The sequence below is a fragment of the Perissodus microlepis genome, chromosome 7, assembly GCF_051167445.1.
Source record: "Perissodus microlepis isolate ML-2025 ecotype Zambia chromosome 7, ASM5116744v1, whole genome shotgun sequence".
NCBI classification, from domain to species: Eukaryota; Metazoa; Chordata; class Actinopteri; order Cichliformes; family Cichlidae; genus Perissodus; species Perissodus microlepis.
The window spans coordinates 41,469,494-41,493,672 of NC_140467.1; the positions used below are offsets into that span (position 1 = coordinate 41,469,494).

A 24,179-nucleotide genomic window follows, 5' to 3' on the forward strand; every position below is an offset into this window, starting at 1 on the left:
GTTGTGTCACTTTTATATCAAATTTTGCACTTCCTCACATCATAAGGCCTTCAGTGTGGGCCTGTAGTATCTTTAACTCTATCAATCACCTGTTTCGTGTCTTGTTTTCAAACACATTTCGAACAACATTAACAGCATTTCTAATTCCAGACGTTCTCTCTTTTACCTTGATAAGCTGTTGGGAGGCCTACAGTAAACTGACCATGTTCAACCCCAAAAATGTAAGGGCCTGGACCATCTGGATGATCCAGTCCTCCTTCGCCTCAGTGATGATCAGATTGCAGCATGTATTCTTAATTTTATCGCTCACACATCAGGTCACAGGACATTGTGACGTGAGCTGTAGTCCTTATTCTCACTGAAAACAAAAACTGAATCTAAATACTGAAAAGCTACAAGGCTACACCCATTTCATTTTAAAAGGTTATATTTATTTATCCGCAGCTACTCTTGTACATTGTTCTTTATTTATGATCACATACAATGTGTCCTTTTATTATGTGCTTGGCTCTCTGAATTTTGACACATGTTAAGTACACTGTGTTGATTAAGGAGTCAAATTTCAGCCTGAAGGTAAAATGACGCAGCATTTTCTGAGCTGCAATCTTGAAAAGCACTTTGTGTTGCAAAACAGGAAACAGGAAACAAGGAGACGGACAGGTTATACAGACAGGTAGGATGGGTCCCTTTTTTTTTTTAAATTTACTGTAAGCTCGGGGTAGTTTGCACACTGCATGATGAGCCAGTGCTGGTATCCACGTGCTGCTGTGCCCTCTCACTCCAGTGCATCTGTGACACAAGAACAGACAGAAGAGATTCCTTTACGCCAGCTTTACACTGCAAACACCGCAATTTAGTAGTTTTCCAGGCCTCTCGACATGAGGATACCAATCATGAGGCCTGCTCTCCCCTCTACTACACTCAGTCTTTTCAGACCAGTGGCTGGAGAGATCACCCTTATTAGAGAACCTTACACCTAAATAACTGGATCAATTTTAAAACAGTCCTTTTAGCACACTTTCAGGACAGGGACAATGCATCCTTGGTCCTAAAATATCCACAAGTATAAATCAAGCACAATAAGCAGATGTCTGGGGACAGACGTCTCCGAGTGGCCTGGATTCTTGTCCCAGATTTATCACATACAAGGAGGACTCTGTTCAAACAAACAATCCTAGCATCTTATTTTTGAGGTCGAGCAGTAAACCCGTCTCTGTTGTGACTCACATACCTCTTCAGACACTTTGTAAACTGTTAAAAAAAAGAGTTTCCCCAAACTGCCAGGCTGTAAACTTGTAATTGCACTTGAGGCATTTTTAACTGTTGTTACACAAACATCTATGGAGGGTTGGGGTTTTTTTTATGTGACACTGTTTAAATCCAGCTGAGACTGGCTCTGTCTGGCTTTGTTTTTGCACTCGCCACTCTATTGCACAACCTGCAATTTAAATTTAAAGTTGCACAGCAGTTTACCACATCTTGCCTCAGCAGGTACTTTTGAATCAAAAGAAGAAAAAAAAATGTTGATCATAGTCTTTGAGTCAGGCTCAATTTACTGCATGATAAACATTAAACAGCTCAGGATACTTTCACTGTTTTGTGTGATTCATTAATGCATCTGTGGAACATTTTACACACTGTTACCTTGCTCCTTGGTTGAATCCTGAGTGTTGTCATCTACAGAGGAGAAAAAGCAGGATTGGAGATTGACTGAAGGTAGTCGGGGTGTTTAATTCAAATGAATTTTCAGTCTTTTGATTTTGATCTTACCCAAACTGGTCACAGCCTCAGTTACAACCTCATGGTGTTCTAGGAAAATATTCAAATAAAAACACTTCCTGTTTTTATTTACCTCTAAACAAGCTTTAAATACATTTTAAAAAGACACTAAAAGCACACAAATTGTCTTGGCTTTGTGGAAAAGTCACAAGCTACTCATTAGCTCCAGGCTCAAAGTGTATTTGTGCAAACTGTTGTGGTGTAATAAAGATTTACAACACTTACCCTGCCTTTGTGGCCCTGTCAACATTAATAAAAGCAGACTTTAACACTAGTGTAAGGACAGGAGCTTAAATTACACTGCCTAAAAAAAATATGTCACAGACTCACCATCTGCGTCCTCAGAGGACTCAGACTCTGCCTCTGTGTGAAAGGGGACAGGGATTGAATTATGTGTTGCATGTCACTGTGCTTTGAGCTGGAGGTCTGCCCTCTGCTTTGCTGCCACCCGCAGGCTCACGATTGAACTGTAAATCCTCTCTTACCTCCTTGACCTGCAGCATCAGAATTTCCACCACCTTCTGCTGGAGGAGGATTTCACAGTTAAGTACTGCTTGTTGACCCTTCAGGTAAAGAAGAATCACCTGCTTGATGTGCTTTTTGTTGTTTTTTTGGGGGTGTTTTTTTACACACCTGCGTTGGCATCCTGAGAGTCCACGCGCTCCTCCACTGATGGAAACATGTTAACAGATGATGAAGGCGTTTAACTTAGCGGTCAGTTCAGGTGTTCGTCGTGTAATTAACTGGAGCTTACCAGAGTGATCCTGAGCGGCCTCTGAGAATGAAAGACAGCATTACCACCTGGAACTGGATCACTCATTAAAAGGTTTAAGTTAAATATTTTTAGTCTGCCCTCACCGAGGTAGCGGGAATCTCCACTCTGATCTTCAGTAGCTTGATGGAAAAAGGCGAAAAATGAGTAATCACAGTGGGAATAAATCTTTCCTCATTTATTCATCAAGGCCAACTTTTTGTATTAAACTTACCATTCATGTGAGCGTCCTGGTTTTTCTGAGCAGCCTCAAACTCCATCTGATCTTAAGACATGAAGTGATCAAAATTACAAAAGTAAGAGCCGAGAAACATCACACAGAAACGTATTAACAGTTAACTAAGACAAGGGCAAGCCAGTCTGGGTTATTTTGTGGAATATACTACATGATCTTAATTACTTTTAAGCCACTTTTAATGACCAAGTGTCAACTGTGAACACAGAGGTGCTCTATGGATACTGTACCTATTTTCTGCAGCTCAGCTAGCCCATCTGCATGAAAAGACAAGAAAGGTTTGCAGCAATGCATCTGCTACCAACATCATCTTTACTGGTTATCATTATCATTATTCTTATTCTTATTATGAATCCCTCACCATATTTTGCAGCTTTTTCTTCTTTCTCTGCAGACTCCAGAGATGCTGAGAGCACTAGGAGCCATCACAACATTTCATATATCTGCTCTCTTAATAAACATCAGCAACTTAAGGTTTCTGAAGAGCCACACTCACACATACAAGTATGAAATCTAAGAAAAACATGACAACACAAAACTGCATCTTAACGCTTTATTCCTCTTACCCGTGTGAAATGCTGCCACAGCAAGGAAAACAAACAGCGGCACTGGAAATCTCATCTTGTTTTTTGCTCTGGTTGTGAAAGATTTTTAGGGGGGCTTGTCACTCCAAATATCGTATATGGGGTTGTTGCCACTTTGCAGTCTTTTATATCTTCAGTGCCATCACATGTTGCGCTTGGACAGGCGGCTCTGGTACCATTGTCCCTCCCTACCTGAGGGGACAGCTGGGTGGCACATCTCAGCACAGACGTATCCTTATTCCGTCCGTCAATGCCACCCATTGTTGGCCCTTCAGTCACACGGACCTTTATTTGGGATGTTCGAGGGGGAAAAATATAGGGACTCCGTGTATCCGAGCTGACAACAATGTTCGTTTCCCTTTTCACGAATGGAAATGATTTCATCGAGAATACTTGGCTTACAAATGATGGGTCACAATGTAGCCCGGCAAGACAATCCCTCAATTAATCTCACACAGATCAAAGCGATCCCAATCTCATGATTACAATGCAAACTGATGCAGCTTTTAAACATTTTAATCCTTAATCTGTCATAAAAAATGACCTGCTCTTCAAAACCTCGAGATCAGAGGAAAAGCTGAATTTTAAATGATGAATTTTAAAGATTTATAAGAGCAAAAATAAGTTGGAAGACATACACAATTATAATTACTTATTTAAACCCTGCATTTAACTGAAAATAGCAAATAAGACAAAGCCAATTTTAAAATATACTATTAATATTAGCTAAGATGTGCAAATGGGATTGGGTGTGAAAAAACTAATCTAATTCTTTGTAAGTAAAGATGGGAAGGGGTTGCTTCTTTAAGTGGATCAAAAAGCAACAATAATTATATTTATAAATAATAACGGGAGAAAAGATTAAGCAAATACAGAGAATGATGGTTATCATATCAGAGGAAATCAAGTGAGACACAGTTTATGCTGACAGGTGGGATGGCGCTCTTTTTTGTTTACCCGTTGTAGCTCACACTCTGCACGTGCTGCTGTGCTCACTCACTGCAGTTAATGAAACGGGGACAGGCAGGAGAGATTGTGTTACACGAGCGTCACGTTGGAAATGCACCACACCTCTAATAGTTTTTATATGACTCACTTGTTTACGGGCGGTTAGGACATATGATTGTAGTGGCGGATGAAAGCAAAGTGCAGCCTAATCTATTCCCTGAAAAAGGGGAAGAATTTACTGCTCCTTTTACACCAGCAACCCAACAAAGTTCCTTTATTTACTCCGAGTTTCTAAAAACATAAAGATGACCTTTATTAGTGCATCAACAGGCTTTGACCTAAATAAGCTAGTCTTTTTTAAAACGAAAGAAACACTTGCTGGTGCCAGATGAGCTTGTCTGAGTATTTTAGAAACAGCTGATCTGCTGGGATTTTCCTGCGTAACCATCTCTAGGGTTTACGGAGAATGGTCCGAAAAAGAGAAAATACCCAGTGAGGGTCAGAGCTCTGAGTGAAAATGCCTTGTTTATGGCAGAGATCAGAGGAGAAAGACTGCTTCAAGATGATAGGAAGGAAACTCCAATTCAAATAACGACTTGTTAAAACCAAGGTGTGCAGAAGAGCATTTTTGAATGCAGCTCACATTATACCTTAGCAATAGTAAAGTTCTGCCTGGTCTGATGAGTCTCGATTTCTACTCTGACATTCAGATAGCAGGGTCAGAATTTGGCATAAATAACAAGAAAGCATGGATCCATCTTGTATTAATAGGTCAGGCTGCTGCTGGTAACATGGAAGATATTTTGTTCACACTTTTAGGGTCACTTAGAAAAATCTGAGGAATGTTTCTGAATCTGAATTAAAGCAGTTCTGAATATAAAAGGGGTCCAGCTCAGTACAAGCAATATCTAGCTAATAAAGTGGCATGACATGTTGACTTTGTACTTTTTTCAACTTAAATTTAAACGATAGCCAACTCATTGCCACGTGTTTTTATCATCAATATTCAGAGCACCCCAACTTTCTATTTACAAACAGATTGATTGAGAAATACTACAAACATAATTTAATTAGACTTTTATTTTGAAGCTGAAGGCTTTAGAGCAAACACACACACACACACACACACACACAAAAACAGTACCAGTCGCACTGATCACTTTACCATCATTGGAAACACTTTAGAGAAATACAGTTTCAGTTTGAGAGTTTTCAGCACTGTTGAAATAAAAGTAGAAAATTCTTTTAATCAGTTAAAGTGCATAATATTAATAATATTTCAACTATTTAAAAAAAAATCTAGAGAAAATGCCTCTAAAGGTTCTTAGGAAACAATTAGCAAACTACATTTTCTTTGTCCCAAAGTAGTTAAAGAACATGAAAGCGCCGTATTTCTAAACAACATGACATCCTACAAATCACAGGTACAGAATCATTAAAAACACACAGGAAGAACCAAATCATCTCTTAAACTGCAACTAAAATTTAATAAACACATACGCCAATTACCCTGCTTAAGGCACAATCATAGTTTAGATTAATTCTTACACACGTTATCTAGTGTGTAATGGGTTTAGACTGTTCGATTGTAGTCACTGTGGAACTAACAATGAGTCACAACTGACATCAATGTGATTTACTACAAAGAAAGTGTCTTGGTGGCACATTTGTTGCTGACAGCTGCCAGTACCCAATAAAAAACATACAGTAGTCTGCTGAGGAGGTAGAAAGACTGGAAATCCATCCGAGGACATACAAACAGATCAGCAAAAGGACATCAGCATGTTAGTAAACACCACGTGCAAGAATTTGGCTAAAGGGAAATGACAAGCTGACTTCTTTCTCTGTACATTACACAGAACAGGAGCAACACACTAAAGAAAATGACAGAGAAACACTTGTGTGTCTGGCCTGCAGTGCAGCATGGTTCACAGTGATTGCACAGTTCAGCACAGTGCAGTTTTGTTTTAACATTTAATGTGATTTGTGTTGTGTTGCTGGTGATGCCTGTGGCTTGTGATGCAGTTGATCTTTCTTCCTTTCTCTGCCCACCCCCCCATCAGTGATGAGAACAGTGTACTGCCCAAGTTAACTTCTGTGATCTGGGAAAGCATCGCATTAAAAAAAAAGAAAAAAAAGAAAGAAAGAAAGTAGTCAAAACAGCCAGAAAGCATCTGAAGAAGTATTTTTAAAAGGAAAATTAAACAATTTAGAGATGTTTTATTTCATATTTTGTTTATGGAAGTTATTTTCAATAATTTTGTCCTGCTTTTCTTTGAGTATTTTCCTTTTAGTAATTTTAGCATGTGTGGAGTTTGTATTTTCAGTTTTAGCGCCCCCTGTGGGTTAGAGATCACACTGCAGGTAGTAGTAGTATAGTAGCTTACACTTACTTCTGTGTAATAGTGTGTTTGTATGTTAGGTTAAGTGGCAATTCTAAATTGGTCATAGGTTTGTATGTAAGCTGGCTCCCTGCATCCCTGAACTGGATATAAGTGATTAAGACCATGAATTTATTCACATTACCTAACGACAGAGTGCTTCACTTGTTTTCTGTGGCTATGCTAGCACCATATAGGGACAGGGATAGCTAAGTAGGTAAGAGTGGTGGCCCCATTATCGGAGGTCGGGGGTTCGAACCCATTGAACGGCTACCCTGAAGTACCCCTGAGCAAGGTACCGTCCCTACACACTGCTCCCCGGGCGCCCAATGGCTGCCCACTGCTTCACTGAGTGAATGGGTTAAATGCAGGGAGGAATTTCAATAAAGTATACATAACATAATTGTAACAGTTTCCTGGATTTTGCATTTCAAGGGCCACGGGTCAAACTCGAACCTGGACTGCTGCTCTCCAGCCATGTTGCATGTAGTTACCAGCCTGTGGTTGCCTGCTCACCCACTGAACTAAAGAGGCAAACCCCTAGATTTTGCTTTTTTGTCCTTCTACCTGCCCCACAGAGCCACCGTTCTTCCTTTTTTGTAAACTAATTTGAAAACCAAATGAGAACTCTATGACCGCCTGTAAATAGAACAACTTTGTTATACCATACCAACCTACAATTATCTGAAGTAGTTACATCATCCATGTGCAATAAGTGATTAAAATAATGATAGAATTGTGATGTGGGTAAACTGCTGGCTTGTTTAACTCCATGTTTATTGTCAGATTTTGTTAGACAATGTTACCTGCAACTAAAGATTATATTCAATATTTTAGAAAATTATTTCAAAATTACTTAAGAAATTGGTCTGTGGATTCATAACAAGCATGTTAGACTGTAACACCACATTTGCAGGATTATCCAAATCATAAGCAGGAAAATGTTACTTTCTAGAGTCTGGAACCGCCAGTGTCCTTAAATGCATGTGGAAATTTAAACATATTAGTCCAGTACTGAAGTAACTTTTTTCTTCAATAGATCATAATGCTTTCAGTGGTTTGGTCTCCCAGTACGTGTCTGACTTCTTCAGTGTGTATAACCCAGTCAGACCTCTCAGGTCACCAGTGGTGGATCTTTTAACTGAATTAGATCCAAGAGTGCTGGGGGTGCTTCCAACCTCAGCACAGCATTCACAGCTGCCTGCTGACCTGAGGTCAACTACAACTGTGTCTATACCCAAAAACTCAAAACCTTTTTACTCTCACAGACTTACACTTAATGACTGCGTGTCAACTTGTATTTTATTTCTTTGTAAAGTTTGTTTTGTTGGGGGTTTTTGCCTTAAGGCACTGTAGACTTGCACTGCTTTTTATTTTTTTTATCTTAAACGCATTGAATTGTGTAATGAAATGTCCTTTATAAATGAAATTGCCATTGCCAATATTAATCAATTGCTACTGGTATCTCGCTATAAATGAAGGACTCTCTGTATGTATGTGTGCTTCATCTATCTTGTCCACTGTTTATCCATTGGTAGGTGTATGTCTGGGGTTTGGAGCAACTGCAGTGCCAAACTTTACTGTGTCTGAATCTTTTTTGGGGATCCCATGCATAAAATATAGCCAAAATATAAACATTAATTTAAAAAAAAGACTGGCATAATCAAATGCCCCATTTGTCCACACACACAGGTATAAAATTTTTCAATAATGTAAGACAAATATTTCCCAAACTAGAAAAGCTGAAACCACTGATCAACTAAAGTTGCGGCTTTAGTGTCACCATGCTCCCACAGATCAGCATTTCCTCTGGCGACTACGATGTTATCCAACATATAAAAATGGGCTCGATTGATCTTATTTTATTGCTTCTGATTCTACTCTCAAGTAGTTCTCACTTTTCAGAGTTCTCCTCTCAGGCGCGTGTGCAGGTCTTCCTGGTCGATCTTGCTTTTTTGTTCGTGCCAGTGGTGGTGTGCCAGCAGGGCCATGTTCCTGGCAGCGATGGCGCTCATCTCCATGGCACTTGCTGCCCACTCCACAGCATTGAGGTAGTACAGCCGGTTGTGCAGGATAAAAGGAGGGGTCTTGCGGTGCGGCGGATGGTACGCGGGGTATGCCAGCCATTTGGTCTCAGACACCGAATCATAGGAGAGGAACATGTTCTCCAGCTGCTCCTGGGACAGCGGCTTTTTGGAGAACACCTTCCAGACATTAGCTTGGCTAGCAGGGGGGCGCTTGTAACCTTTGGGGATGTGCACAGGATCCAGAGAGCTCAGGCTGTTGATGATGGAACCGTTTGAGTCTGTGGTGAGGACATCAGACACGGTGAACTCTGAGGCAGCTTCTGTGGTCCCCAGGTAAGACACGTTGAGCAAGCCGTGGACAAGAGTGGCGACCGTCTGGTGGTAGTGCCCGGGGTAGTGAGAAGGGATTGGAGGGGAAAAGCCTGAAAATGTGATGTCAGATTTCCCCCGGTGAAGAGGCGTTGCTACTATCACAATATCATAAAGGGAATGTGCAGCTCCTGATTGGTCAACATAGTTAATCTCGTATAAACTGACAGGGGTGCCTGAAAGTGGGACATGAAGGGATATCAGGATGAAATATGAAGAATCAAGAAAGAGAAAAAGGCCGGATCTATATGACAGGAAGGAATGTTAATAGTACCTCTCTTGGATGGTCGAACTTTCACTGAAATGGAAGTGACTCTAGCAGGGATGAGCTCACTTTTGCTGTTGTAAAGAAGTCCAGAGCAAACTTTCTTATTGCCTCCATCCACTGCCCACAGGCCTGAATCTGCCCCTGCTAATGACACCGCCCCTAAAAACAAGACATGCCCACTCCATTTCATCAACCAACAACCAAAAAAAACGGTGAGATCTGTGCTAAATCACACGTTTTGTAACATACCCACAAAGCCATTGATGCGGACACTCTGCCCATAGTTGACACGAGTGATCGGTGCAACAATGTCATTGATGAAGACCTGAGAAAATCCTTCTCCCATCATGGCTTCCTCCAGGGTCTGATTCATCAGAGTGAGGAAACTATCACCTCCCATGGCATGCAACAGCCTCTCTACGGTGGAGAATGAGTAGCCAAACTGCTGGTACTGGTAGATTCTGTTCAGAAAATGATTTAAAGATAATTAGGGCAACCTAACAGCAGTGAAATTTAGAAGCCACCAAAAAGAAAACAGCATCCTCACCTCATAAATTTATCCAGAACAGTCTCCACCCACATCTGCATTCGAAGAAAGTTCAACCCGTATCGCCAGAGCATGCGGAAGAAATTTACTATGAACCAGTCGCTCTCTTCGAACAGGATGTGCTTTCCATCAAAGATCGCCATTTTAGAGGGGACGTCTTTTCTCTGAGTAATACCTGTGAAAACATAAAACATAAAGCTACAATTTACGCACTTCTTATCTTTAATCCAGGCGGTTTAGGGGATGTTAAATTTACCTAATTTATCAACAAAGTGCTTCATATGTAGGTTCAGAGGATGGATCACTGAGCCTCCCGTTTCGTATTCATAATCTCCGATCTTCACCGTCGCAAGTCGCCCGCCAACACTGCCGTCTTCGAACACGTCGATCTTGACCCCAGGTCCAAACTCTTGCCTCAGGTAATATGCTGTCGCTGCGCCGCCAATTCCTGCTCCAACCACAGCTTTAAAAGAGAAGTGACAGGAACGTGAGCTAACATGAATTAACCTGCACATCTTTCAGATTGAGGGCTAGAGCACAATCAGAAAGTTTATTCTTCCTCCCGTTCTACCAGCGATGGAAGAGATGAGAAGTACAACAGCTAAAAAGAGTGGAGATAATCCACGTTCTGACTGTCTGTAGTGGAAAAAGTGTCATAACAAATGTAGGCTGAGTATACAATGTAAGTAATAATAACTTGAAGTATGTATAACAGCATAACTAATCTTACTTCAGGGTCACCTGATTCAGGCCTAACTACAAGCTTTACCAAAAAAAAAAGAGAAGTTTGAAGCCTCGTCTCAAATGTAGACGAGGAGAGAGTGACAGATAAGGGTGCAATGTATTTAACAAGAAACTGCACGTACACTAACACTAGTGCAGTGAATCATTATGCTGTCATCATTAAGAGTCACCTTTCAGTCTCACTCTGTTCTTCCCAAAACTGGAAGATAGAAAAAAAAAAGAAAAAAAGATCTTTGCAATATTTATTTTGTTCCATCAATGTATAGTAAAACATATAATGATTAGTCTTCTGTTGATTAGAATGCAATGTTAAAAAACAAAAACAAGTCAACAAGTTTAAAATATGTGGAGGAGCTTTGCAGTTAAATCTAATCCTTGAATATTTGACTTATTAATAAATATAACCTCACTTTTTGATTAGTAATTACAGAGAAAAAGGCAGTTTTATTATAGCTTTTTATTAACACATTCACATCCTGCTATGAACTTCTGGGAACTCTCAAGTCTACATGAGTCTCATGACAATCCCACGTTCTGAACCACCAATTAGGCGACTCTCCATTCAACAGCTCTGAACAAAAGCAGAAATACCCTTTATTTTCATGAAACTGTCATTTTCAGCCTGAAAATATTAACAGATTTTGGCACATATCATCATCACTCATCAGGGAGTGAAACATGACCATGCCATGAGATTAAATTTACTTTAGATTTAGATTAGATTTACTTTTTAAAATTTTATTCGAAAACAGAGTGCACTGGTTTTCTTTGGTGGTTTAGCCTGTTAAAGGGAATCCTTATTATTTAAAACCCAAGTTAGTTTGTCCAGTTTCTTTAGAGAAATTGGAAGTGGGGGACTATGCATTAAGCTGGCTGTTGTTTGTGAACAGCAGATGAAATATGTTTGTTAAACCCCTTAAATTAAAGATCATATCCTGACTTTGATAAAAAAACAAAAAAACAAACAAAAACAAAACATTGTGCTGGTATACAGGGGCAAAATTATTGTTCAGTTAGTCGTGGAACTAACTGATGATGATGAAACAACCAACAAACCTGCCACAAAGATAAGTTTAAGAGGGCTGACAGAATGAAAGTACTTCTCTGTCCTCTAAAGAAGCTGAAGAGTGACAGACAGCACGAGTCCATGTTTTATTTTTTGCCTTACCTATCTTCTTAGGCTGTTCCTGCAGCTCTGGGGCTGAGGCTAGACTTCTCCTTCCTGTGTGCCAAAGCCCCAGGAATAGCAGCGCTCTCAGTGACAGGGTTTGTAGTCTCATTGTGGGCATCTACAGCTCTGCACTAAGAAGCACCTGCAAAGGAGGGTGAAAACGTGAGATACTTAAAGTGCCTATCAGCCTTGGTCAAAGGTTGCATTCAGGGCCTCAAAAATAGAACAGCAAAGGAAATAATGGCACAGCTTTTTACACAAGTGAAACTAGCATTAACACACTCACCCGACTTAACGTTTTAAACCTAAAAGAGAAATTACTGAGGGGGTACAGGGCGCTTTCGAGGACTTACAATTTCAGAAGTCAATGGTGGGGAACTACTGTTGGTCCACAAGTAGCCTTCAGGGTGTCAAGCTTCAAAACAAGTGTAAAAACTCGTTTTAAAGCTCACTAAAACTTTTGTCAGACTGCTTAAATACAAGACTGAGCTATTCACAGAGGCCCCTGTAAAACCCACGAGAAAACTAACTAAACTAGTTTAACGGTTGAATCACGTCTGCCCACCCTGAACGTCGCTAATTATTGAGACACACTTCCGGGCACGGTTGCTTTGAATGTCACAATAAAAGCATAGGAAATTCGTAAAAGCGATTAATGAGAAATGTGTGCGCAGAAATTTCGAAACATTTTAAAGCTGCCTATTGTAGGATTTATCTTGTCTGTAATAATGACTAATAGCTAACATAATTGTTATCCATATAGTTTTCTCTGCTTTTTAGCGTCCTTGCGCTACACTTATTTTGTTTTATTTTGAAAGATATATGAACAGGAAATGGGCTCAAATGTCCTTTTTTAAGGAGCTCAGCGGAAGTAGTTATTTACTTAATCACGGCAAAATAAATATAGATAAAGACGAGTTAGTTAAAAAGAATTTTTGTGTTTATTTAAACGTGTTGACACTTTTCAACCCCGTTCCCTAATTCTGAAGTAACAAAACGTATTTTTTCAAGTACGGAAGAAAATCGGAAGTGACGCAATTACTTCTCCTCTTGAACCATGCTTGAATGGAGGTGACCTTACTTATTACCAAATTGTAAAGTAAAGAAAGTTGGGGACCCCGCGGGCAGGTGAGTCCGGTCCGGGTTTGATAATAAACTTGTGGTGAATATCTAAGCGGACCTTGAAGGTGTCTCCAGAGTGAGCAGAAATGGCAGAGGCTCATCAGGCACGCGTGCAGAATGTGATCGAAGACATGGTCCAAAGCCTGGAGAAGGACCACATCCGTAAAATGCAGGTAGGGTGTCTGCGGGTTCTCGGTGGTGTATGCAGGTTCGAGTCCGGGTGGTAACAGGTTGGTTGTTCTCGCTGCAGGGGCGCATGTTCAGGTGCAGCGCAGAGTGCTGCGATCGCTCCACAGACAGCATGGCTCAGGTGCATCAGTGCATCGAGACGTGTCACACTCCCCTGGCCAAAGCTCAGGGCCTGGTCACTTCAGAGCTGGAGAAGTTTCAGGTAAATCACCGTGCAAACACCTGTCATCACTTTGTCTGTGCCAGATAACTAAGATTGAAAAAGTTAGAAAGGCAAGGCTGAAATGGCTTGGACATGTGCAAAGGCGGGATAGTGGGCTTACTGGACAAAGGATGTTAAAGATGGAGCTGGCAGGCGGGGAGGGACATGGATGTAATGAGGGAGGACATCCAGAGAGTTGTGAAAGGGAGGATGCAAGGGATAAGGAGAGATGGAAGCATGTGATCCAACATGTAACCTATATTCTGACATATGGTATAAACATAAAATTAATATAAGTGAATATTTAACTTAAAGAATAGATGTAGTAAATTATATCCTAGGCAAAAATAAGTGGGCATGTTTTTATATTTTTGCAGTTTCCCCATTTATTCTCCAAGTGTTACAAATCAAATGTCTGTTACAGGGTACTTGGGTGTTAACTGAGCATAAATAATGTATAGACTTGTGGTTACTGGGTTTTGGAGTCTAGGCAAAAAAAAAACTACACCTTTACATTGGTGGTAAAGAAGATGGCTTACTATTTTGATATTCCTAACTGAAACTGTGGTGCCGTTTGTCTTTTCATTTGAGTTTTTTTGACATTGGTCTTTAGGTAATAGGAAATAAAGCAAGCCATGTTGGATCTCCAGTTTGGAACCCTTAATTGACCCCTTTGCTTAGACTTGAGCATCATTACAAGTAAATGTAACTGATTTTAAAATAAAGTACAGCAGTTTAAAATGTCGGTCTCTCAAGCTATACTTGCACACCCTTTCAAAGCACTAGTCAGATAAGCTGTTAAAGTCCGGTGGGTTTAGGGCTCGCCTGAATCCACAATATTACTTTTTGCTCTCCTTTAAGTCTCTCAGTTGCCAACTCTTCATTTTTAGTGTGGCTGAAGTTCTTCATGACTCTGGTTGTTGTAATGTTTGGATCATGTGACCCATCACTAGTAATATTGAACTAGATAAGAATATACCTAATATTTAAAAAGTACATCTACAGCTGGTTAGATTTGCAGTAGACATCTGTAAAATAAATAAATGAATAACATTTTGAAAAATCTAAAGTCCAATCCTTCCTGGCCCACCTTCAGGACCGTCTAACTAGATGTACGATGACCTGCAACGATAAAGCAAAGGATCTCTTTGACTCCGGCGCCAAGGAGCCAGCTGTTCGATCGCTGATGGACCGCTGCGTGGGCAGTTGTGTGGATGACCACGTTAACCTGATCCCCAGCATGACCCGACGACTAAAAGAGAATTTGGACTCTATACGGCAGTGAGGGGCAGGATAAATGACTCGGGGGCATTGAGTTTATTCATCTAAGGAGTGAAGGGCTGGAGGTGCAGAGGGAGAGTTCAAAGACTGTGATTATTAATGCTGATGTGTAGAGATTTCAACTTTGAAATGAAAGTTTCTGGCCTGTTAGATCCAACTTTACCTGCAGTGAGAAAGAAATCCAGTAATGCACAAGGAGTCTTAAGGTGTACATTTGTTAAACACGGTTAATGTATTTAATGCACATCTGTGTGTTGCATTTCAACATGTAAAGAAAACCAACCTGTGTAATCCACGTGAAGGATTTTTTGTATTCTCGATGAAACTCCTTAAAATCATGATCCCTCTTTTTTTTTTTTTCTCGTTTCACATTTAATTGTGAATTTATATATCTGAATAAAAAGAACCCAAACCTTCTTTGGATGCATTACTCCAGCAACACTGAAAAAAAGTGATAGCAAATAACACTTTTGCATATATTTTAATGACAACAGTGGAGTATACTCTTATATACACACATGGTGGTACAACAAAGACAACACTGTCAGCTTTTCAGCCTGAGTAAATGATATAAAAGGAGCAATAAACACACTGCAGACCTGATGTAAACCACACAGATAATTTTACTACTTGAAATCTAATATGTTTATTTAGAAAATGTTTAAATTGCACACGTCTAATTATGCAGCCTATCTGGCAGAATGGAAATGAACTCATTTTTGTACAAATGACCGGAAAATGCACAGCGAGTCAAACCCGAGAAGTAGTCAGCAGGTAGGAGACGACGAGTAACTGTGTGTTTGTGACCTCACAACTTACAAGACTTTTACTTTTGGTCCTTACGTCATATAAATGTACAGCTGGGAAACGAGTGTTCTCTAAACTCTTTCAGTGATGTGGTGCTGGCTCTACCTCGGTACCTCATGAGAACCCGCCCATATTTCTACAGGGCTGAGAACCGACCATTAGTTAGCAGAAGTTGGGGGTAATTTCTCCTTATGTAGCCTGCCTCTGAGAATTTCACTTTTTTCCCCATTACAATGACTGTGTTCAGCACTAGATTAGGCACGCTGACAACAGAGAGATAAAAGAGAACCCAGATTAGATAAAAATCTCTTTGGTGAGCCAGGCTCTTATTAGCCGTTATCTTCTGAGCCTTAAATTCATTTATTACTGCAGAGACCAGAACAGACTCTGAAGATGAGCCAACTAAAACAAAAGATATGCCAACAGCACACTGACCTTTGAACCTTTTGACTAAAGAGTGAAACAAACAGCAACTGATCAGGCTTCAAGTTTCTTATGTTATTGAATTGGCCATATTAAACTGATAACATGCCTATCTATCATCTGTAGTTAAAACATAACCTTGCAGCTGCAATAAAAACCTTCACTAGATACAGAGATTTCGTGATAGCACCACAGCCCGTGTCAGAGGGCAATTTTATTGGCAGTGGAGAAATTGTTTGCAAAAGTACATCGATACGAATAAAATGAAGTACAAAATAATAAATAATGGCCAAATAAAAGCTTTCACCTCCATTAGATATCAAAACCACATGAGGTAACAACAGATTAAGAAAACCGCCAAACACATATTTCTCAAATTAATATGATAAGTATTCAAAAACAGAACTTAAATGGTACTTAGAGTATAGATGGTAGAGTGCCAAACAAGAAGCAGCTGCACTGTAAAAGAAGAGTGAGCAGGTGACTGCCTTAATACCAGTAAACACACAGTGGGGAGTGTAGCTGATAAATACTGCAGAAAGGAAATCTGGAATTTTTTTTATTTTGTGAGCCAAAAAAATAAGATTATGCTGAGAGCACCAGATAGCACAAGTATTTACTGCAACCTCAGCTTTAACTGGGGAGGATTAATGAGTCTTAAATTTGTGATGCTGGTGGACATTGTGGATTATGAATTTTATACAAGGTGGTGGAAATGACCAACTCAGAGTGACCCATGGAAGCTACAGGGTGATAAAATCCTGCTTTTTTGTGCCTCTGCATTTGTCGCTTCATCTTTTTGTCTACTGTTATGACCAGCAGCCGTACATTGCATTGAGCAGGTGTGTGGCTTCTTATGCAGCAGCAACGCAAAGGTGAGTTTACTCTTGTCCTTACTTAATGCACAATTTCTCCTTCTAAGAACAGATGTGTGTTTCCTCTTAGGAAATTGTCAGAAGCTCTGAAATGTGATGGAACTACTCAGTTTCACTGTGTTTGTTTGTGCTCCCGATGACGATGTCCTGTACACAGTGAGAAAACAAAGTGTAAAGTCAAGCCCTACAAAGTCTGCTTAATGACCACAAGTTCATACGTGATAAGTCACGAGCAGACTATGAGCTTCTCCAAACACCTGGAGGTTTCCCATCTTTAAGAATGGTCCAGCATCCCAGTGCAGATGGTTAACAGCAGAGGTACAAGGTGGAGAGAAGCTTCTCTGAGAGCAAAAGGTGGTCCGATCCCTCTTGACCACTAGCATAGGGCTTCATTATACTGTAAACCCCATGTAGACATATATACAAAACGTTTTTTCCCCAAGAACATCTCGCTGAGTTTAGAGAGCATGCAGACGGTATGTCCAGTGTCAAAATGTGTTAAATGAGGCCATAGATTGTACATACAAGCTTGTGTCAAGTGTCTCTGCGGTAACAGAAGAATGGCAGCAGCTAATGGCTGGTGAGCAGGTATCAAGACACACTGTGAGCAGACCTGTCTTTGTCTGAGGAGTCTGGACGGTGATCTGACTGAGGTGATGTATACAGGAAGTTACAGCACACGTAGAGGGGGAATGATAACAACCGGCTGTCCAGATTCATCACCACATACTCCTGTAGGATTGAAGGAATTGAAGCATGTTACCAAGTTTACAATTTCCTTTTAGAAATGGTGACTAGTGAGTATTCACTGACCTGGTCTTTCTCTAGAGTGAGCAGCTGGTAACCTGTTGAGCGACTGCAAACCAGCTTTCCACGACTGTCAAAGGAGGCAAGACGTAACCTGGAGACAGAGATGTTTGAAGATAGGTAAAGCTTTCAAACATTTCAACAGCTTGTCACCAGGTTAGTTCAATTTGTTGCAAAGAGGTGACATGAAGTTTAACAGCATTCACGTGCCTCTAATTTAAACATGAGGGCACCACTAGCACACAGCTAAGCCTAAACATTGATGGAAACAAAGGTAACCTGTAACTGTCACAGGGTCAATACATTATCAGTTGAACACTATAAACTATACATCAGTTTCTATTGTAAATTTGTATTTGTATACACAATTTAGGTATAATATATTAAAGTATATATAACAAAAACATGTATAGAAGTAGACATGAGACATTCATGTCAAAGAGTAGAGTATACACCCTATAATAAAAATGATCCAGTCATTACCAAGTTTAAAGTAGGTTAACACAACACAACAAATGCAGACAAAGTCACGTGAAAAGCAAAGTAGTTTGTAGAAGCAACTTTAGCAGCAATAACCAAGTAATCCTTTTCTGTGTGACTTTATTAGTGTCTCACATGGTTGTGGAGAAATTCTGACCCACTCGTCGTTGTAACTTTGCTTCAGTTCATTGAGGTTTGCAGACATTTATTTCTACACAGCTTTCATTTCTTCAGGTTGAGGTCTGGACTTTGTCTGGACTATTGTGACACATCGATTCTGCTCCGTTGTAAATTTGCTGCTGTGCTCCGGATCGTCCTATGACTGAGATCATGATTTAAGCTACTTTTGTGTTGTCTCGTTTGCATTGTGTTGTGCTTGGTGCCGACGTGGGACAGTTTCGTTGTACTATTGTACCAGGTATGACTGTGCAATGACAATAAAGAGTTATCTCTTGTCTCTCTTTACATCAGCTCTCAGATTTTAGGTTTACTTTCCTTTTTACATTACTGTATAAAATTAAACAGTCAAAAGGGTAAATGCCAGCCTATTGCCAAATATGATAACACCTACCAATTACAGTGATCAGTGTTGATCAGTCACATGTTCACAGTCAGTGCTGGCCCACAACTTCATCACTGTATCCTAATAAAATAACTATAGCCAACTGAGAAGTATAGCAACTAATCATTTTAAATGCTGAACTTCACTCTGTATATAAATCAACTTTAGCAAATGCTTCATGAGCAAATATTTCTTAGCTCAAGAATGTGTTTGCACATTTATCTCAATATAATGATTTTAGTTTCTCTATTTAAAATTTTTCTATTCAATGAAATTTTATTTATATAGCACCAAATCACAACAACTGTCACCTTGAGGCATTTTTTAAGGTAAAGATCCTACAATTAAAGCGGGATTATACAGTCTGGTTGCCTGCACCACTGACCTGTATGCCAAGTGTCTTCGTGCTTGTAGACTGACAGCGCCCCCACATGGCTGACTCAGAGTATTCCTCTTGAAGACGATGAAGCGATTTGTGTAGGTCACCAGCAGGTCGAAACCAAAGTTAAAGCCCGTCCACCTCCAGCAGTACTGAGAAAAGGGGAATATCACAGTGTTTTCCCTTTGGAGAAATGAATCCATAAACAATGACTGTATGGAAACAAACTCACATCTCCATCTTTAATGAGCTTCCTGCCACACCTCATGCTGCTCTGCTCAAACTCGTCTTTGTTGGGCTCCTGAGGACTAATAAACAGAAGTGTTTGTCATCACAACAGCATTAAAAGCAATGCATGTGATCCATGTGCAGCATAAAGCACCACTAAATCAGTCCAAATTCAATCTACTGACTTGTTTGAAGTTTCAGGTTCTTACCCGTTATCATTCTCAAACTCTGTCCGGAGCATGGCGAACCACTGGTTCTTATACACGGACGTCAACCAGTCTGGAACATAAAGTACATAAACACAAGAAACAGATGTTAAAATAACCACACATGAAAAAAAAGATGCACATTTATGACGAAATGGCATCAGCCGGAGCCATAAATTACCAGGAGGCAAAATGTTGTCCCTCTCCAAGATGCGTGCAGACGCGAGGTCATTGATGATGTACTGCAGGCGCACAAAGTTGAACACTGACCGAAAAGGAACGCCCTCATCTGTGTTCAAGAAGGGTTCCTTCTCACAAAGGTCTGTTGATAAAGGTTAATTAGAAAGACAGACTGTGATTAACACAGCTAATCTAACTAGCTTTAATGTCCATTCGTTTAATTGTTCATTTTAGCCTTTTATTATGATATAGGGTTTATTTATAGGAGCAAGATATAAAAAGCTAAAAATTAGCATTACTGTGAAAACACTTTGTGACAGTGGCCTCAACAAACAAGCCTCATCAAGTGGGCAAATACTTAAATAACTAAAATGTTTCTTTTGGTTTGTAATTTAATTTTAGCTATAATAACCTTGGTGATTTCACCCAATGTGCATTACAGTACCTGTCCTGCGCTTGCAAAGCCAGGCGTCGGCATCAGCCAGAAGCTGCTTGATGGGGCCGTCCCACAGCGGATTGAGCTGCAGAAACATCCACTGCAGAAAGAGGCGGGAACGCTTAAAATACGCATCAGAGTGCAGTGACTGTGACAGGAAAAATGTCTACGACTGTGCTTTTTCTACCTTTTTCAGAGCAGTGTAAACATCCATCTCCACCTGCATGACAAACAAGTCAGAGGACTGGATGAGTTGCTCCATGACCTCCACCCTGTAAACAGATAGTGACAAGTTTATGTATTGCAAACAGTGAAATGAGCAAAAACTTCCAAGGGCACAGTCAAGGTCCACATACAGTTTGTGGCAAAATGAATAAAAGCTTGACCACTACATGAACTGTCATCTGGCTGTGTTTGTGCAGAGAGAAGCCATGAGTAACTGTGACTACTGTTACAGTGGACCTTTCACATACCAGCCACCTATCCTGCAAGTTGATATGACCCTTGAAAGTTAACCCAAAAAGCACATATTGAAGATTTCCCTACTTAATCAACAGAAATTAAACTAAACATCAGGGCACCAACACTTGCTTCTATTTCTCCACATCATACATGCTACAATTGGAGTTTTTACCCCATGATACTGACACTTCAAGTTGATAATAGACTAAGATCAGCTTGGACAAAACTAGTTTTTGACTTTAGACTGCGACATTTAAATTGCTAGTATACCCTCTATACTGGTCACTTAACACACCACTGCAACATCATCACAAAGTCACTTTTCTTTATGCTCGCCATTAAGGTGCAGGTATTCATTGGAGCAGGCCAGTTCTCCTGAATGATAGGTGTCGTCACTCAGACAATACTGCCACATCAGCGCTGATGTAGGAAGAGAAGAAGTCGAAACCGGAAGCCAAGACATTGTCAAGTGGGTCTCATGTTTTCAAATTGTTGCAAATCTCCCTCTTTATAATCTCTTTTGTCTGTGACTTTAAAGTTCTGTACCGAAATATAATTAAAATGGCAGTAAAAACACGTCCAATTACAAAAATCAAGAGATGCCCGGCTGGCAAGCGCCAGCAGATGCAACATCATTTCAGGCATGCGCCACCTGTGACGAGGTGCACGGTGACCATAAAAGCGGCCTTAGAGCTGGTGTGAAATTGATGGGTTCCAGTTTTCAAACAAAGCTTAAATGTGTTTTTCATGTGGATATCACCTGTTCTTGGTAATGAGGGCTAAAAAATGCCAGAAAAAAAAAGAATGTAAAATCTGGTACTTAGATTAAGTAATTTATATTTAAGTAATCAAAGAGTCTGAAACGGGTACAATTTGTATAGTATGAAGGTAAATTTACAAGTATTCATTAAATACTCTGAATATAGTCTCCATAAACAAATCTAACTCTAAAATCTAACTCTGTTATTTCATGAACAGAGAAGCTACTCTGACAGTCAAACACACCCAAGTTCTTTCATCAGGTCGACATTTTGGTGGGTCATCAGGTTATTTAGAAGCCACTCGAGACATCTGCAGAAAGAGACACACAAATACACAGATATATATGTAAGCATTTCCAAACATGTACATACTTTCTTATGTGGCATAAACAACCCAATTATGTCAACATTCTCACTTTTTAATGACTGAATCCAGGCCATAGATGCTAGCACACGCATAGTAGCCACACACAGTCTTTGCACTGATGTTTTCCTTCATGGTTTCGCCACACTGCTGGATCAAATCATCCTGTGAACACAGACCATAAAACTTATTAAGATTTAGTATCATTCAAAATACAGATATCTGTCTCACCTTTCAGTGACTTGTTTTTACACGTACTTACCAGCTGTAGCATACAAGCAGCAGCAAGAATACTGACAACTCTGCTGGGTTTGATCAGAACATCATCACGGTACAGGGACCCAAACACGACTTGTAGAGCTACACAGGGATGTACAAAGCCATCAGCCAATGAGTACAAGTACAAAGGAGGCCAGTTAGCATCCGTTTTCTGTGACTCTCACCTTCAGTATCAATGTTCTGATCTGGGATCTCCAGGTTGATTTCCATCATGCTGGACTCCTTCCAGGATCCGCTGAACATGCTGGAGAAATACCCCGACTGTAAAGTGCAGGAATATGATAACTCATACAAGAGAATGTAACACTGGCTGCTTTGAAGATGCCTCGTGTGTGTTTGTTTTACCTGGCAGAGGTACACTTTGTGGAGGTTCCACTCCTGTCCCAGAGCGCAGATACGAATGTCACTGTTTTCCCCATTCAGAAACAAGGTCTGATAAATGTACTTTGATGTGCTTTTTAATTTCTTCCTGCTCGAGGAAAACATAAAAACAAAACCAGACAACAGAAAAAAACGAGAATAAGACAAAACACAGACAACTTAAAGATATCTGATTCTGAACTGGCTGGACTTGCCTGCGAGGTGTATCGAGTATGCCATCATCCTCCTCTTGCTCACTGTCACAGTCACACTGAGCATTTCGTTTCCTCTTCTTACACTCGCAGTTATGTTTGCGGTTGGTACTTGTGCCCTCTGTGGCCTCTTCTGGTCCCTGAGAGGACAGCTGAAACCTGCTGCCCAGAATCCCCATTTCTGTGCTTTCAAAGAGACATAAAGCAATCAAAAATACCAAGTCAGTTATGTATACTGTAGTTTCACAGTTCATCAGAATCAATACTTTTGGAGTGGTACTTTAGCTACTGTATTAAGTAAATGTTTAATTGTCGTGCAAGCACATTAAATTTCGAGACACCACAGGTTGCATCCAGACAAACTGCCTATTTTGCTCAACAGTCAAAGAAATCCACAGATATGGTCCTGTGCAAAAGTCTTGAGCTGCCATCATTTCTTTATGCTTTGCTTTCAGTGAGCCAGACGACCTCGGCATTGTTAAAGTGGTTCTGAGCAATAGTTCTCCAGGCTTTACAAATGTCTTTCTAAGTTCTGTTTTTCTGAAAATTAAATGCCAGCACAGAAAAGTACCATCAGATTTTGATCCACCATGCAATACCATCTCAAAAGCTTCTGACTGGTAACAGCTTCATTTTTCAGCATGACAATGAAACACACTGCCAATGCAGTAAAAGCATACCTGGGTAGAAAATCACACAGTCATGGATCAGCCCCCCCAGAGCCCAGACATCAACATCACTGAAGTAAGCAGCCAACATCCAAAGAAGAGCTTTGAATGTCCTTCAAGAAGCCTGGAGAACTATTCCAGAAGACTAGGAGCTCAATTAAATAGAAAAATAAAGATTCCCAACAAATAAAATTATAAATAATAATATCACCATTTGAAAAGATGAGTGTAACTCAATAAGGAGCTTAAATAAAAGTAGAAACTAAAATAGGTTTTGTGGCAGATAAGGAAGAAACGCTTTCCTGCATAACTTGTATAACTTGACTGACTGTGAAGTGAAATGAATACACATGCTTGAACATCATTATTTATTATGATAGCAACAGACTGATACACCACACCACTTTTCCTTATCCTTGTGCTACACTTGCCTTTGTAGCTTTCACCAACATTGGCCTCATGTAACTAGTTAGATATCCAGAAAAAAGCAAGTGGCACACTCCTTGGTTAACAGTAAGCCACTATCACATCTCGACTTAATTTTAAATAAGCCCAAAACGTGGCCTTGTTGTTTTATATTTTAAAATACAGGCACAAAATATTTTACAAAACGAAGCCTAGAATGAAGTTTGCTAAGAGTGTCCACAACAGAGTCTGATGCGAGTTATGTTTATCACCCAAACAACGACTCGGCTGACTCACCTGCTGATTATGACAGGGAGAAGGCTGAGAGGGAGACGTGTGACGTGTTAATGTGGACGGTAAACACCGGCTGATTATCTCAGCTCAAACGTTGACGAGCTAGATAAGAGGCGATCCAGCCTCAGAGCTAGCTTAGCTGCCACATTCACAAACCAGAATCGTGTATAAAAACAGTAAGAGCGCTTATTCTGACTGGCTGCTGCTCCGTACAGGTCTCCAGACAGCACATCTGCCTCTGCTTCCAGTTACATTTTTCTAAATTATAGCGAAAGTAAAGTCAAAGATAGCAGATGATGTGTAACTAAAAATTTCTGAGGCTGTTTTTTTTTTTTTTGTTCTTCTTCTTCGTCGTCGTCTTCTTCTTCTAAA

At 40.2% G+C, this 24,179-nt stretch overlaps 4 protein-coding genes across 7 annotated transcripts; 1 reads left to right on the top strand and 3 right to left on the bottom strand.

The window, feature by feature from the left end:
• Nucleotides 1–409: 409 nt before the first annotated feature.
• Nucleotides 410–3,477, bottom strand: LOC146383690 (uncharacterized). 3 transcript variants are annotated; one of them, XM_084935094.1, is made up of 13 exons: nt 3,353–3,476; nt 3,148–3,201; nt 3,017–3,043; nt 2,766–2,816; nt 2,638–2,673; nt 2,534–2,554; nt 2,413–2,448; nt 2,265–2,300; nt 2,110–2,142; nt 2,005–2,019; nt 1,771–1,809; nt 1,645–1,677; nt 410–789 (listed from the first exon to the last, which is right to left on the bottom strand). In XM_084935094.1, exons 1-13 carry the CDS (start codon nt 3,405–3,407, stop codon nt 776–778), a joined length of 450 nt encoding a protein of 149 aa, XP_084791220.1. In that variant the 5' UTR covers nt 3,408–3,476; the 3' UTR covers nt 410–775. The 3 variants fall into 3 exon arrangements, with proteins under 3 accessions (XP_084791220.1, XP_084791219.1, XP_084791221.1); XM_084935093.1 differs by having other exon boundaries at nt 2,265–2,303; XM_084935095.1 differs by lacking the exon at nt 3,148–3,201 and having other exon boundaries at nt 2,265–2,303; nt 3,353–3,477.
• Nucleotides 3,478–5,380: 1,903 nt separating this feature from the next.
• Nucleotides 5,381–12,428, bottom strand: pcyox1 (prenylcysteine oxidase 1). The gene is made up of 7 exons (XM_084935096.1): nt 12,179–12,428; nt 11,823–11,967; nt 10,167–10,373; nt 9,911–10,085; nt 9,613–9,824; nt 9,370–9,522; nt 5,381–9,271 (listed from the first exon to the last, which is right to left on the bottom strand). Exons 2-7 carry the CDS (start codon nt 11,941–11,943, stop codon nt 8,601–8,603), a joined length of 1,539 nt encoding a protein of 512 aa, XP_084791222.1. The 5' UTR covers nt 11,944–11,967; nt 12,179–12,428; the 3' UTR covers nt 5,381–8,600.
• A 301-nt stretch (nt 12,429–12,729) lies between these two features.
• timcc (TIM double twin CX3C motif chaperone) lies at nt 12,730–15,036 on the top strand. Its single transcript, XM_084935099.1, has 3 exons — nt 12,730–13,120; nt 13,198–13,338; nt 14,435–15,036. The coding sequence occupies exons 1-3, from the start codon at nt 13,034–13,036 to the stop codon at nt 14,621–14,623; spliced, it is 417 nt and encodes a 138-aa protein (XP_084791225.1). The 5' UTR covers nt 12,730–13,033; the 3' UTR covers nt 14,624–15,036.
• Nucleotides 15,037–15,081: 45 nt separating this feature from the next.
• On the bottom strand, nt 15,082–24,179 carry gmcl1 (germ cell-less, spermatogenesis associated). 2 transcript variants are annotated; one of them, XM_084935098.1, is made up of 15 exons: nt 23,811–24,179; nt 22,444–22,626; nt 22,214–22,337; nt 22,033–22,129; nt 21,852–21,949; nt 21,642–21,754; nt 21,470–21,535; nt 20,190–20,274; nt 20,012–20,102; nt 19,568–19,708; nt 19,390–19,459; nt 19,185–19,260; nt 18,959–19,104; nt 17,538–17,625; nt 15,082–17,456 (listed from the first exon to the last, which is right to left on the bottom strand). In XM_084935098.1, the coding sequence occupies exons 2-15, from the start codon at nt 22,617–22,619 to the stop codon at nt 17,316–17,318; spliced, it is 1,512 nt and encodes a 503-aa protein (XP_084791224.1). In that variant the 5' UTR covers nt 22,620–22,626; nt 23,811–24,179; the 3' UTR covers nt 15,082–17,315. The 2 variants fall into 2 exon arrangements, with proteins under 2 accessions (XP_084791224.1, XP_084791223.1); XM_084935097.1 differs by having other exon boundaries at nt 22,444–22,621; nt 23,811–24,178.